The sequence below is a fragment of the Zalophus californianus genome, chromosome 7, assembly GCF_009762305.2.
Source record: "Zalophus californianus isolate mZalCal1 chromosome 7, mZalCal1.pri.v2, whole genome shotgun sequence".
In the NCBI taxonomy this organism is placed as follows: Eukaryota; Metazoa; Chordata; class Mammalia; order Carnivora; family Otariidae; genus Zalophus; species Zalophus californianus.
Window position 1 is genome coordinate 29,763,621 of NC_045601.1, and position 15,912 is coordinate 29,779,532.

A 15,912-nucleotide genomic window follows, 5' to 3' on the forward strand; every position below is an offset into this window, starting at 1 on the left:
GAAAATGATTGATGATCAATATACCAGAATTGATCAGGTTTATTGTGATTGATCCTAATAGTGACTCTGGGGAAGAATGGTACAAATGTCCCTTGTATCTTCAAGGGAAATTTACATTTTATTAAGTATATTTTGCGAGGAGTGTATGGTTAACTCTGTGGTTGAAAAATTGGTTGTGTGGCTCTTATTTAGTAACTGGAATTTTTGACTGAGATCTTCATTTCCTTAAGAGAGAAACTTCAGTAATTTGTTTACTTTTAGCAATATTTATTGTTTATTGTTTCATGAGCTCTAATAGGGAAAGATAGGTATATTGTGGATAAAAATATAATCATTACAAATAATTTTTGCCAGGGAAAGAGGAGAGTTGGACATCTAATATAGTTTCAGATCTTTTTTTTGTTTTGTTTTGAAGATTGAGGGTTCTTTCATGGCATCATTTAAGACTTTTAATTATTTTCTGTTCTAGCTCGTCTTCATTCATGCCTTGATCACATGAGAGAGGTACTTGGAGATGCTGTGCCAGATGACACTTTGATTGAAGCAGTTCTGAAGAACAAGTTTGATGTGCAGAAGGCTTTGGCAGTGATTCTGGAACAAGATAAAATGCAAAATTGGAAGGTCAAGAGTGAGGGAGCAATATCTACAGGGAAGATAGCAAAAGGTATGCCTTTAATTGTTCTCTTTTAGTTGTTTTACAGTTAATGCTTTAAAAGAGGCTTTGATTTGCTTTAGCCGTTTAGAAAAATGGGCAGAAAGTTGTGCATGTTACAGTAATCCTGATGATCATCAGTTGATTTTCCCATTTGTGAATTTTTAAGCTGAGTGCTTTGTTTTCTTCCCTCTGTTAAAGCTTGTTTTTTTATTATTTCCCTGCTTCTTTTTTAACTATCAAGATATGGGGGAAATAAAATCAGATAAAAACAAGACAAGACACTTGTTGCTTCTTGTCAGTAGCTTAGAAAGTTGTTTGATTGTTATTTTTTTTAACTCTGATGGCTCAGGAGATGGAAATTAATAGCCAGACAATTAATTACAAAAATAACCTTTATGTTTATAGCATTTGTAAATGTATTAGTTTTATTTAAATATTATAAGTATCGTAATTATACTGTTCTTGCATTTCAAAGCCAGATCTTTAATTTTAAATTTATAGAATTTGGGGTTATTTTTCGAATTTAATTGGCATAAGAAGGGAATTGAGGTATCTTTATAATAATTGGTATGGTATCTGCCAGTAGGAGCATGGTTATTTATTAACTGGGTTGATATTTCCTGTATCCTGAGGCCTACCTTTTTACCATAACAAAGTTGTATGCAGTCTGTTACCATGAAATAAGGGTGGTTTTTTATTTTCTATTTAAATTTTAAAAGTATTTTGATGGGGAGGCATTTTTAATGAATCTATATGAAATGACCATATGAAAATGAAATCTATGATATTTTATCTTTATTAATAGTTTTTTTCCAGAAATTACAGAATGTTATTTGTTTGCTTGTTTTTAATACATTAAAAATATAGGAGAAGATGAACCTAGTTCCTTTCATTGGCCTTTTAGACATTTTGAATTTGACAATTCTGATGATACTTTAAATATGTTAAATCCTCACATTATAAAATTTGTGAAAATTAGAATACTGACTAACTTGGTACTTATATTTGTATATATCAGTGAACAAAGTAAGAAGGTCACTTTAGATGGTTAAAGGAAGGTAAAATTCCTTTATTATTGTTTTTATAGAGTGTTCACTTTTTATTAAATACTGATCAAATCTTTGATCACTTTACTCATGTTATAATCAAAAGAAACATTTAGTAATTAAATGCCTCATTTCATGTTTCCTTTTGGTTGCTGTGACTGTCTTCTGCATATGTCAACCTATTCATCTGAAAATTAATGGCTTTTGTAAGGTAAGGAGTCTTATTATCTTCCTCTGAAGTTTCAGCTGATAATGTTCAAAGCTCTTGTCCTCAATCCACAAACCACTTGGATCGTAGTAGCAAATCCTTTGATTTTTCTGGCCCAGTAGCAAAATCTGGATTATATCCTAATTCCTCAGTTGTACCAAGTCACTATTTACTCCATAAAAAAGAGAAACCTGACAGACCTAAAAGTGAAAAGAAACTAGAATCATGTAAGTTAACAAAAGAGCTGTCACTAGCTGACCTAATTGATGATATGCCAAGAGATTCTTGTAAAAGTCAGCCATCAGTCAGATTATCAACCACAGATAGTCTGGAAAGTCTATTTTCAAAGAATCTAGGTGCTGATATGTTAAGACCTCATGAATCTGAATGTGTTTCCAAAGATGATTCTTCATTCAAAGAAATACCAGATTTAAAATCCTTAATGATAAAGAACATAACACCTAATAACTCTTTATGTACTCAAAATAATTTGCTACCTGATTTGCAAAACATTCCAGTAGAAAACAGCATAGGAAATTTAAATGATCCTTCGCTCTTAACTAGCTCATTGGAAAATACGGCTCATGATAATTTAAATGCTAGTAAAATGACTGATGTTGGAAGTGTTTCTTCAGTTGAACAAAGTGCCAAGAATTACATTTTAAAAAGTGACACTTTGCAGTTTTCTCAGTGTGAAAGTCCATCCCTAGCTGAACTATTGCAGGAGCACAAAGAAAACAATCCGAGCCAGTGCTTTACTTTATCTGATCTTTGTAACCAGTCATCTTCCAGTTTCACAGATTTAAGTTTGGGATCCTTTCCCTTGTCACAGCTAGCAAATCGGTATCCATCTTCGACTGGAATATCAGAATTAACAGGATCTCTGTCATCTTTGGCATTTTGTAAAGCTTCTCCTACAAGAGACCTTGAGAATTTGTCACTTTCTGATTTGATTGCAGAAACAATTGATATAGACGACTCTCAGATTAAGGATTCTTTTAAGCTCAGTTTATCTGAAATGAGGTCACCTGGAATAGATTCAAATATTGATCTTAGTGTCCTTATAAAAACCCCTGATTTTGTTCCAAAACATGCAGTAGACCAATCAGTTGCTCCAACATCAGAAACAAAAGTTTTAAGTTCAAGGTTAGGGAAAAGCTTCAATTCTGCTAAGGATAGTAAGAAAACCAATAAAGGCTCTTTGACTAGGAAACCACCTTTTTCTCTCTCTTGGACCAAGGCCCTTGCTGCTAGACCTTCAGCTTTTGCTTCAACACTGTGTCTTCGTTACCCACTGAAAAGCTGCAAGCGACGCACCCTTGACCTGTATAAGACTTTTCTTTATAGTAGACAAGTTCAAGACATAAAGGACAAAGAAATAAGTCCTCTTATAGCAATAACACCATTTGACTTCAAATCAGCATCTCCTGATGACATTGTAAAAGCTAATCAAAAGAAAGCTTTCACTAGAGAATAGTAACAAAAGGAAAACTTGATAACTGTTGTAGAGCTTTTGTTTTAAATTAATTTAAAGTCTTTATAGAATTACCTTATATTATGGGATTCAAGTTGTGATTTTTATATTAAAATTGTCTTAAGTCAGTTGATAGCTTTAGTTGATAATGATTTTTGCACTGAAAAAAAATTTTTTTTTTTTTTTACTATATCTTCTTTTAGTGATAACTGGCTTTATTTAAGTTGATAGCCTAAAATGGGTGTATGTTTACAAAGTGTATTTGGAAACTTGATATTGTGAAATCAAACCTCTCAGATATTTTTGTTTGAAGCATTCAACTTTATAAGTTTTTACAATGAGACATTTTCTTTTATAAAGTATTTTTGTGCTTCGTTCTTAAATGAAAATGCCACTTGGGATTACTAAAGTTCAGTGATAAAAGATTTTTCTTATGATACGTGGCATAGCATAGGTGAGATGTAATTATATTTTAAAATATTAGTGATATCATTCCCATTCATTATTTTTCTATTAAAAAATTTAAAAATTCCTGACTTTTAAGAATACTGTGGAGGTTGTTGAAATACATTTTTTGATGATAATAAAATGAAAATCCTTTAAGGGACCATGTATATACTGAAGTTGGATTAATACATAAGTTATTTTTATACATTTTCAAAACCATTTGTCCTAAATGCACACTTTAAAATAAATACATAGAAAGGGTTTTCAAGTATGGTTGCATGTTTCTGAACAGATAGTTTTATCAGATCTCTTACCCTTTTTTTTTTTTTTTACTGTAAATAATGAAATGTCGAGTTTTCCTCTTTGATACTGACAGCTGTGTATACTCCACTGACAAAGTTTCAGCAGTGGTAGACCAAATAAAAGCTCTTCTAATTGCTAGAACAAGTATGTAATTCATACTTTAAAGCAGTGGTCCTTAGCTAACAATCAGAATCGCTGGGGGAATTTTTTCAAAACACAGATACTGTGGCTTCACTCTAGACATGGTCAGTCTCTGAGGGATGGCGATTGGGAATGTGTATTTTCAAAATAATCCCTAGGTGATTTTGATGTGTTACTTTTACTTGAGAACCACTGCCTTAGGGGAAGAAATCAGTAGTATGAGAGGAATTACTAATGCTAAGAAAAACATCTGACCAATGTGAATTTACACTTCATAGTTTCTAGTAATCAGGAATACCAAGGAAAATTATGAATTATGAATTATAGTCTTTTACATAAGAGTTTGCTGATAGTGTATTATTAATATTTCTTGCAGGAAAAAATAGTGTCTAAAATGTTATTTCTTAATGAAAATGAAATAGAGCTGGACTTTTCCCAGTAAAGAAATATTTTTCTCTGGCAGCTACTTCACTATGCTTTTGATAATTTTTTTTTTTTTTTGTATTTCTTGTTTCAGTTGATTTTCAGAATGACATTCCAATATTTTTAGCTGTGTATAATGTTTTTATATCCAGTGTTTTGGTGGGAAAACTTAAGCCAGAATTATGTCTTCATTGTTCTTGACCACTTTTTCATGATGTCTTCAGGTTTTGTTTTTAATTGCGTATTTCAGTGCACATCATGCTGATGCTTAGGGGATCATATAAATCACATTATGTTTTATGGCCGATTTTAAAGTTTGGATTATCCCAACTGCTGATTTTGTTTTCCTCCTCTTAAACCTTGATGAAACATTTTAGTAATTTTATAAAATTAGTATATGACTCATCAACTAGATTTATATATGGGTAGTCTCCCACTTAGAATTGAGTTGTATTCTATGAGTCTGTTTGGAACTGACAGTAATTCCAGATAGATTAAGTGTTATGCATGTGGTCCACTTTGCACATGAATCCACAAATAATGCTTACTTAACCCACACTGAAATTGAACAGTGGTACTATTATTTTACCTTCTTTTACAACAGATTTTCAAGCGGAAATACAATACTTTTAAGCCATATAGAAGATCTTGTAGAGTGAACTAGGTCTCCTTTTATTGACTGATTAGGATTGTAACTATCACTTACAAGATTATTTAGGGGGAAAAACTATGTTGCAGAATGATAGGGAAGGCAACAATTTTTAAATAGGTCTCCCTCTTTCCCTTGTCATGGCTACTGGTCCGTCAGGCACATGCATGATATGGCCTTGTTGACTAAGGAAGTGTCACAGTCTCTGAGATTCAGAGAGTGGAACCAGGAAGACCCCTTGCCCCTTCCACCCTTGGCTTTTGGCCATTGATAAAGAGATCAGTGCCTGTTTGTGGATACCATTCCCAGTGACAATGATTGCTTGCACTAAGTGCATATTCTGCACCAACTGCTGGTTGTAGACTGACTGCTGTCTTGGTAGCTCAGGTATGCTAAGAGTTTTGGTTTATTTTATAATTCCAATATCAGTTTTGTGATGCAAAGCCATTTTTATTTGCATTATGATCACGTGCATTAATATTTTTCTTTAGGAATGTAAATGATACTGTAATTATATTCTAAGTGATACAAAATGCAAAAGACACTTAAAATTACTATTTTTGCTCACTTTTTTTTGGTCTTTAAATGATCTAAATGATTTAAATGGCTCATGGATGTTTTGTCCTTTTGCATTCTAAAGTCTTTGGCTCTTTTGGTTATGGTTCTTCTTTCCATTAATTGCCAAGAACTAGGGTTTCACTTGTGTACATAACACTTTGCTTAACTTTTCTTTCTTTTTTGTTTTACCTTTCTCCTATTTCGAGTTTAATAATTGGCATTCTAACCTCTTTTCGGCTTTGAATCCTTCTTTCTTGAACTTTTCTTTGCCTTTTTTCTTCTCATATAAGTAGTAATAAATATTCCCAGTGTGTTATATTTTATGTTTAGTATTCAAGTGGCAGGTCATGCAACTGATTGTCACACCAGAGATAAAACTAGTACAGCGCTTTTCTTTGTATGTGAAAGGAAACACTGTTAAGATAAACACAGTTAAAAGTAATGAGTTCTTATGTGATTATTTACCTTTTAAATTGACCCTGAATTTATATGTGGACCATTACAAATAAAAGTACACAGTTACACGTTGAGGAAGAACTATGTCTCAACAAATTTTTTGTTTTGTGTTCCTACAAGTGTATATTGGTTATAGAGTCATTTTTGTAGTAGCCTAAACATTTTTTTGTTACTTATATAAACAAAGAGAATGTTGACCAGACAGGGAAGGGTTGATAGTAATTTCTTTACTAGTTTTCTTTTAAAATTATATAAGGCTCAGTGTATGCAGTTGTACATTGTATTTTTAATTTTTAGGGTGTAAAAGACTTGTCATTTTGAGTGTATATATACATTTTTGTAAAAGCTACATTGAAATAAATGATAATTCTGAGATTCTCTTAAATAAGAAAACATCACAGTTTATCCATAGAGATTTTTTAGATAAGCTTGATCCTTCAGAACGGAATTTCAATAATTTATGCTGAAGGTACCTGCTTTTATGTTCCTGTAAACAAATTAAAAAAAAAAAAGAAACTACCTGGTTGTAAAGAATTTCTTCTAAAATATTTGTCACTTAGAATTCTTGCTTTACAAAAGGTAGAATTTTATATATGTTTACCTTGGGGGGACTTAACATACCATGCTCATGGGGACCATTTTAAACAACAAAATAACCAACTAAAATCATAATGTGAAAAATGTGACACTAGATAGAAAAGGGTGTTATTTATGGTGTGAGAGCTGAAATAAGAAGGCAGAGTATCTTACCACCTTTTGACCTCAGCTGGGACTGTGCATATTGGGGGGTTCAAAGTTTTTGCTTCCCTGCACTTGTCTGGGCGTGATTGCAAAAGTGCTACACATAGTGATTTTGGGGTTACTAATAAATTTTAGTGAATATAGGTGAATTTGCAAATATAGAAACTGTGAGTAATAAGGATGGATTGTACATTTTTTGACCCACTATTCACCATCCTTTTTGCTACTTTTTTTTTTTTAAGATTTTATTTATTTATTTGACACACACACACACACACACACACACACACACACACACACACACACACACACAAAGGGAGAGCACAAGCAGGGGGAGTGGCAGGCAGAGGGAGAAGCAGGCTTCATGCTGAGCAGGGAGCCTGATGCGGGACTCGGTCCCTGCACCCTGGGATCATGACCTGAGCCGAAGGCAGACACTTAACGACTGAGCCACCCAGGCGCCCTGCTACTTTACCTTTTAAAGGCCGTTAGTTTGGGGCAGAATTACTCAAACATTTGTCTGGTTTCTTTACTTCTTGGGTAATTTCGACCAAAACATGTTACACATTACAGCCAGAGTAACTTTTCCAAATTTAGCTCTAATTTTCTGTCCTCTGTATAAATGTTTTAAATTGTTATAAGACCTTTTAGGAACTGGGTTCTGTTCATGTGTAGCCCTCCCCCCAACCCACCCAAGAACAAACCCACCTGAGTTTTTTCTGCTTCTATATAGTTCTTTGCCCCTGCCACCGCCCCCTTTTTTCCCCCTGGCTAATCATACTTCAGGTTTTAGTTTATATATCACTTTACTCCCAGTCCTGGGGAGGGGAACCTTTATATGCATCCAGGTTCACTGTGTTCCTTTTATTACCATTCCATGTAAAATTACAACCTCCCTCCCCAATGCAGATAGTCCCTTTCCCTTGTGACCCTGCTTTATTGTTCCTCACAGCACTTCAATATCATCTCACATTGTGTGTGTGTGTACACAGTTATTGTTTTACTATCTGTCTCCCTACTGATCCCCATGTCCCCCATGCAATTGCTATGGGTGCAGGGATTTTATGTGTTCATTGCTATCTCCTCAGCTTAGAATATGTCTGGCTCATAAATATAGGAAAGGGTTTAAAGTAGAAAGGGAGTGTCACTCTTAATACAGTCCCACGTTCTTGCTCCCTACAGGAAACTGTAAATAAATCTGTAAAAAAAGTCACTTCTTTTTTATTACTCTTCTAGAAACTTTACTTGCATATCACTTATATGGACCTACATATGTATCTTTAGACAAATGGGAAGATACATAACATTTCTATAACTGTATCATTTACCAAAGCATTTTGCAGATCTTTCCTTACCATTTATATAGAGATCAATCTCATTCTTTTCAAAAGCTGGTGTAGAATTCCATAATAGGGTTGTACATTAAACAGCCCTTGTCTTGATACTCAGTGTTAAGTGTTTTCAGATGCTATTGCTAATGACTCCAAAATGAACATCCCATGATTTTAGAAGTTGAATTTCTAAGCCAAAAAATATATACTTTACATTTTTGATAGATACTACCTAATTGTCTTTAATAGAGGTTGTACCGATTTCCTTCTCACAAGTTTGTCAGTGTTTCTCTTCAGATTCTCAGATACGGTTATTACTCTTTTTGGTATTATATCAACCTGATAATTAGAAAATATTTTTTTATTTATATGTCTTTAATAGAGTAAAGGTAACTGCTTTATTGTATATTTAAATCTGTATTTCTTTTTCTTGGAACTGTACTCTTAATCTTTGCCCATTTTTCTGCTTATTATCTTTCATAATGACTTTTTGTGTGTGTGTGTGTGTGTGTATACATACAATGCATGTATTGTATACACACATGCATACATACACATGTATTTAAATGTTAAAGAAATTAGTCCTTTGTTATATGCATGGAAAATACTCTTTCTGATTCCCAGCTTGTCGTTTTTATAACAGAATTTTAATACATTCAAATGAATCGATCTTAAAGGTTTTTGTTTGAAAGTTCTATTCCACTACAAGATAATTTTTTAAAACATTATTCATTTTTTCTAATACATTTGACAGATTCTTCTTTTTTTTTAAACATCTTTGAATCTTTGATTCAGCTGCCATTAGGGAGTAAGACAGGAATCCAGTTTCTTCACCAGCATCTTTTGTCTTTCCAACAGCTGGATTTGTAATGGTGTCTTTTGTTGCATTACATATCCCTTTTCTTTCTTAACCTTATTTGAACTGCCATCTTTGACATGCACTAAGTTCTTCTCTATTTTGGGACTCTGCCATTCCATTTCTTTGTCTTGTTTTATGCCAGTATCAAATTTTAATTAGTGTAGCAATTATTACACAATTTTGATTATGTTTTGTAGGCTATCTTGTTTCTTCTTTCCTTTTTCATAGTTTCAGTGAGTTAGCTCATTTGATTATCTCACTTGGAAACAGCTTGTCAAATTTTCTGAAAAAAATCCAGTTATAATTGTTACTGAGATAGTTAATGTTACCAGAAGCTTTGTGGAGAAAATATACTGTCTTTATAGATGGCAAAAGGCTTTTGACATTACATTATTAAACATCAAGCTTTAAGATTTTCTAGTAGACTTGTAATATTGGAATGATCCTAGTTGGTCATGGTAGATTGTACTTTTAATATGATGGATTTTATTTGCTAATATTTTATTCAAGATTATTCCATCTATTCATAAATTTAATTTGCAGTTGTGTGTGTATTGTATGGGTATATGTATGTGTTTGGGTTTTGGTTTCTCTTTGTGATGGTTTTATAGAGTTGCAAAGAGCATTGAAATTATTCCTTTCATCATAGGATTTATCTTTCTCAATATTCTACGGTCAGTTTGAATGTTTTGTTTTTCTTCATCCAGGTTGACAAATATATTTGTTTAGCATTATAGCAAACATTGTCTTATTTTTTTTTTTTTTAGATTCTAATATGCAGTTAAATCTCTATTCTTATTTTATTTAGTCATTTTTGGTAGTTTTATTTATTTAAGTAATCTCTACAACCCACATGGGGCTCAAACTTAGGTCCCCGAAATCAAGAGTTGCATACAGGCAGGCAGGCACTCCAATCGGTATTTCTCCCCTCTACTTTACTCTTCCTCTCTGCCTGTTTTTTTTTTTTTCCTCTCTCTCTTTTTTTTAATTGCCTTTGTTTTTTTCCCTGAAGATTGGCTCCTAGATTAATAATTAACTGTGCTGGTATTTATTTCATTAAATTGTGAGTTTGTTTATTACCAAATCTGTTTTCCATTTTTTTTCTACCTTTGTGAGTGGAACTTAACATTTAACTTAAATGCATTTTTAATTCTTTACCTTAAAAGTTAATTTTAATTTATGAGATTGCAAAGACAGAAAAATTCAGAAAATAATGTAGCAATCACTTGTGGACCCATCATTTAGTTTCAGATCTCTATTATAAGAAATAAATTGTTAGATCGGAGTCCTAGCTCCACCGTTTCCTTGTTCCTCCCCCACTACCTTGTAGTAGATATGCATTGTTCACATTCTGTCTCATTTACTTAGGTCTCTGAAGTTATAGTTTTCCTAGGGATACTGCATTTGCTGTGGCTCATGGATTCCTTTAGAATCATTGTTATTTTCTGGGTTCTTTTAGAGTTACTGTTTCTGGATAATTCACAGTTTTGATTTTGATTTCCTTTTTAAGCCAAGAACCTGAAAGAATCTTAAAATTTCCAGCTTGTGGGAGTTTTGTATTTGTTTTTGTAATGATTACTGGTTTCATTGTACTTTTACCAGAGAATGTGGTCTGTGCCCTTTACTTATTGAAGTATATTGAGGTTTTTCTTTGAGGCCCAGTGTAGTTGTAGAATGGTTTCATAGGCATTTATCAAGAGTATGAATTCTGTCTGAAGAATACAAAATATGATGCATTTCTGTTACTTTTTTTTTGTTACTTTTTATCTTATTTATTTTTTAAAAGATTTTATTTATTTGAGAGGATGCGAGCAGGAATGGCAGGGAGGGGCAGAGGGAGAAAAAGAGGGAGAAGCAGACTCCTCACTGAGCAGGGAGCCTACGTGGGGCTCCATCCCGAGACCCTGTGATCATGACCTGAGCCAAAGACAGAGGCTTAACTGACTGAGCTACCCAGGTGCCCCTTGTTAGTTGCTTTTAAAATTGTTACAGGGTTCAGTATTCTTACTTAACTTCTGTTTTCTTAATTGGTGGTTATAAGCTGAGAGAGGTAAGTTAAAATATAATAAGACCCTGGCATTTTATTTCATCTTACTACTTACAGGTGTTACCCTATGCCTTTTGATAGATAGATACATGATCTTCCTGTGGATTCGAAGTTTTCATTAATGTAAAGTTCCTCTATGATTTGTTTTATGCTTTTTGACTTAAATTCAATTTGCTTAATGTCATGATTGCTGCTCTCTCTAAGTTCTGTTTGTTCATACTTTTGCTTTCAGTGTTTTGAATCAGTTTGGTTTAGTTGTGCCTCCTGTAGATGTGTATAATTGCGTTTGTCAGAGACTGTTGTAATAGAGTTTTTCTCATTTATGGGAATGATAGGATAGATAGAATGCTTTCTGTGATGTGTGGTCTGTATTTTGATTTGGTGTATACTCTTTGATAACTTGGAGATTTGTACTATCTTTGTGACATAGTAACATACTTCAACTTTTTAAATTTGCCAGCCCTGAAAGGTAGGTGTTGATTTCATTATGAAAGATGAAGAAATTAATTTATACTTCACCTCCACTCTGTTTCTCTTAATTTTTGTTTATATTTTAAGTTCTTATTTATACCTTTTATAATATGTTTAAACTTCTACTAACTGAATTATTAACCTTAAATTATTATTTAAGGAGTCCTGGATTTAAAAGTTGAGCTCAGCAAAGTTACACTTTCTCATACTTGCCCTCTCTCTCTTTTTGTCCTATATTTTTAGTCATGTTATTTATTGCCAGGATTTATAGCATTTTTATTTTATTCTGTATTCAAAACTTCCTTAGTTTCAAACCAATCGTAGTTATTTTAAAATAGATTTCTCATGATTGGACTTCTATTTGTATAATTTGACTTTGACATCTGGTTTGACAGATCACCTTCCCCTCCTTGCAAAATATTCATGTGTGAAATAACTTCCCAAATTTTTGAATATATGAAAGTGATTATGTGGCCTATATTTGCATGACAGATTGACAAATAATGGTTTTGGGTCCCTCTTTCTTTTGTGGAGGGCTTTGCAGACATTGCTGTACCGTTTTCTAGTGTTGTATGTTGCTAGCTAGTCTGATTCTGCTGCTTTTAGTGTGGCCTTTATTTCTCTAGTATTCCCCCCCCACCCCGTATTTCTGAGTTCTGCAGGCTTGCTTTCTAACTTTTTCTCCTGGTGTTTTTATCATCTTCTCTTTTATCCTTAGTGTTCTGTTTCTCTCTCCTAACCCCTCCCCCCGACCCTATGTAGGGGTGTGTGTGTGTGTGTGTGTGTGTGTGTGTGTGTGTGTGTGTGTGTGTGTGTGTGTGTGTGTTTATGTTTTGGGAGAAAAATGGGATAGAAACTAGATATTTTTTCCTTAAAGCACTTGATCAAATTAAACACTCCCTTTTCAACTGTAAAACTAGACTGATTTGAGAGACTCATGAATAAGGCAGACATTGTATCAAAGATTTAAATGCTTAGGTATAATTATTCCACTATCCATATCAACTTGACTTGATCATGACATACCGCTGAACAGCATAGAAGGAAATCTGTTTCTCATTTAGAGAATTTTTTAAGTTTTTGTACTTTTAGAATTTTGGAATGAGAACTTAATACTTGTGTGAAAATTAGCCTTTTATTATGGTGTAATGAATTAAAACTCTGATGTCTAAAATAATGCATTAAATGTTGATGTGTCTCCTTAATTTGGATAACATTTGAGTTCATTTTGTTAACATGTGTAATATGGAAAATCACCAATAGCAAATATAAATGACCCTCAAATGGGTTATTGTCTAATTTTGTTATACAGTAATATGAGTGGACTGCTAAAAGAGCATATATTTAGGGAGTAAAATCCTGGGACAATCTTTTAGTTTTCTGATGGTGTTTTCCTTGCTGCCTTAAATCTACCAAGAGAGAAAACTCTCTAAAACTGAGTAACACAGACTCTTTTTGTTGTTGTTGTTACAAAAACATCCAAATTGAAATACATATAGTATTGTTTGAAAGGAAAGTTCTTGGCAGAAAAATCTTAATATTTATCTTTAGAACTGTATAATTAGTCAACTTGGAAGAAAAATAGCTTTTCACACAATGGATATTATTGTGTGAGGTGAGGTTTAACTCTTTAATGGCTGTTGAGGCTTTTTCTAACATTCGATTTGTTTTTTTAAGAAAACTAGTTGGCCTAAAAAAAAGTAAGCATTAAGAAAAATAGTTGGTCTACAGATCTGGTAAAGGAATCATATGTAATTTAAATTTAACAGTTTTTACAGTTCTTAAAATTGATATTGCCATTGCCTTACAAATAAAGTGGGCAGTAATTATTTAAATTAATTAGTTCATTCAAAGAACTGATTGTTTAAAAGTGTTGGAGGCTTTGGATAAATATATTTCAATAGTGTACTTTACAGTTGAGCTACTGTTTTTGGTACAGTTTGTCTTAAGTAATATTGGCTTGCCCATACTGTTTAGAAATCTATATTCATTTTCCTTTCCCTTTGAATTTCATCTTGTTTTCCCTTCATTGGGAAAATAAACTCTAATTTTACATAGTAAGGTTGTATTTTCTAGCATTGCTTTGCTAGTTTTATAGTATTAATACTCTATTAAACAGTCTTCGTTATAGTGTATCTGTATTCTCCTGTTTGAATGTCTGTAAAATATTATTTATAACTATACTCAGTGATTTTCGTATTCTTGAGTCTTAATAGTAGGTTGTTCACTAGAGAAGGTACAAAGAATTAAAAAAAGATAAAAGCAGAGTTGTAAACGCACCTGCACAGGATCGTTTTTTTTCTGCTTCTTCATTGTGCTGTATTTGTCTTTTCAACATTACCTGACTAAATGGAAGAGAAAGTGACATTAGATTTTTAGGAGATGCAGCCGCCTCTTCCTTCTCGGGTAGAGCATATTGTGAGTATTTTATCCTTGTCCTGAAAACAAATCCCAGTTTTAATTTGAAAAGTCTGTATTACAAAGAAGACTTGTTAGTATGAGATGTTATGAACACTTTTATATGAACTTTTAGTAATGTGCGTAAATCATTTTACTTTAATCCTTTGTTGTAAGGAGTTTAAAATAGGCATATTCATTTTACTTTAATCCTTTGTTGTAAGGAGTTTAAAATAGGCATATTTAATTTAAACTACAGTATTTTTGATGTCCCTTTAAAATATCTTTTTCTTTGAAAAACTTTTTCACTAGTTTATCACTAAGTAATTTTATTCAAGCAATTAGAAGAATCTTACACTTGTACAGAAAACTTCAGAATTAATTGACTTTCTGCTTTAAAATTATGTGGGCTTTTGAAAGGAAGTGGTTTATTTCACTGAGAACCTCATCTGGTTCAGAATGTTTTCAGATAGGTCTTAAGATTCTCTTTGTATGTACACCTACACTGGAAAAACTTAAACACTAATTGCTTAATTTAAAAATGATTTGCTCTAGACTCTCAAAACAGCTTATCTTCTTCTTGATAGAGCCAGTACCATATAAGAATTGCATGAATGCTAAATACGGAGTTTTCTCTTAGGCCTAATTACTTTTTTTTTAAACCATAGAAATAATAATCTGATTACAGGTGTATACTTTCATGTGTCATTCCTAAGCAATTCTTTTAGTATGTTTTTGAGTGCTTAATGTATGTACATACTAAGCATTGCTAAGTACTTCAGCAAGGAGTAGAGTGGAAGCAAAAGACAAAATTCATTTTAGCCAGTATTTAATTTTCATGTTCACTTTTTGTCAGAAAAGCGTGTGGTAGCCTTTGGAGACATAGATCTAGGTCACAGACTTTCCCGTGAAGCTTTATAGTAGTTCTGGTATTCTCTTGGTCATCAGGAGAATCTGTGAGTTAGGTGGAAGAAACTGAGGCCTAAATAAAATAAATAATTTGACTTAATTTCACATGAGTATTGAGAGCCAAATTGTAACTCAAACTGAGTTCTTTTGAACTCCAGTGCTTTTTTCATGGTTATATGGTACTTGCAACAAAGTTTTATATTATAATAATTTAACCTTGTTTGGAGTTTGTTGATAAGTACCTTAAGGATAAAATTAAATCCCTTGTTAAGGAAATCAGCTTTATCATCAGTGAGGTGTTCAAAAATTACTTTCAAGTATTTTTTCTGGCAGTATGACTTAACTAAGAGACGTGGCATTCATGTATAGAGAATTGGTATCAATTTCCAAATCCTTGCAAACGAGCAGTCCTAAGAAGTGAAGCCTTTTTCTCATTTACTTAATTTTAAATCACCTTGTGGTCTTCCATTTCTTGAGCACCAATTCTGTTTGATTTAAAATCTTTTTTTTTTTTTTAGAGTATTTATTTATTTGACAGAGAGAGAGAGTGTGCACATGCAGGTGGAGTAGCAGGGAGAGGGAGAAGCAGGCTCCCTGCTGAGGAAGGAGCCAGATGTGGGACTCAATCCCAGGACCCCCCATTATCCAGAATTGAGTTATTAGCATATTGATGCATTTAAGCAATAACAGTAGACAATATTAATGAACACTTATATGCCGAATATTGTACTTTTTATCTCTGTTGTCTCCTTTAATGTTAACAATAATTATATAGAGTAGGAATTTTTTTTTTTTTT

General features: G+C 32.8%; 1 protein-coding gene across 3 annotated transcripts in view; it reads left to right on the plus strand.

Moving 5' to 3' along the window:
• Positions 1-15,912, plus strand: part of HBS1L (HBS1 like translational GTPase) — an 86,406-nt gene that overhangs the window by 12,050 nt on the left and 58,444 nt on the right. For 2 of the 3 annotated variants that reach the window (XM_027601352.2, XM_027601353.2), the window contains exon 4: positions 470-664. In XM_027601352.2, the coding sequence (XP_027457153.1) occupies positions 470-664 (195 nt within the window). Of the gene's footprint in view, positions 1-469; positions 665-1,917; positions 7,345-15,912 lie in introns of those variants that run through there. The other variant, XM_027601354.2, reaches the window with a different exon arrangement.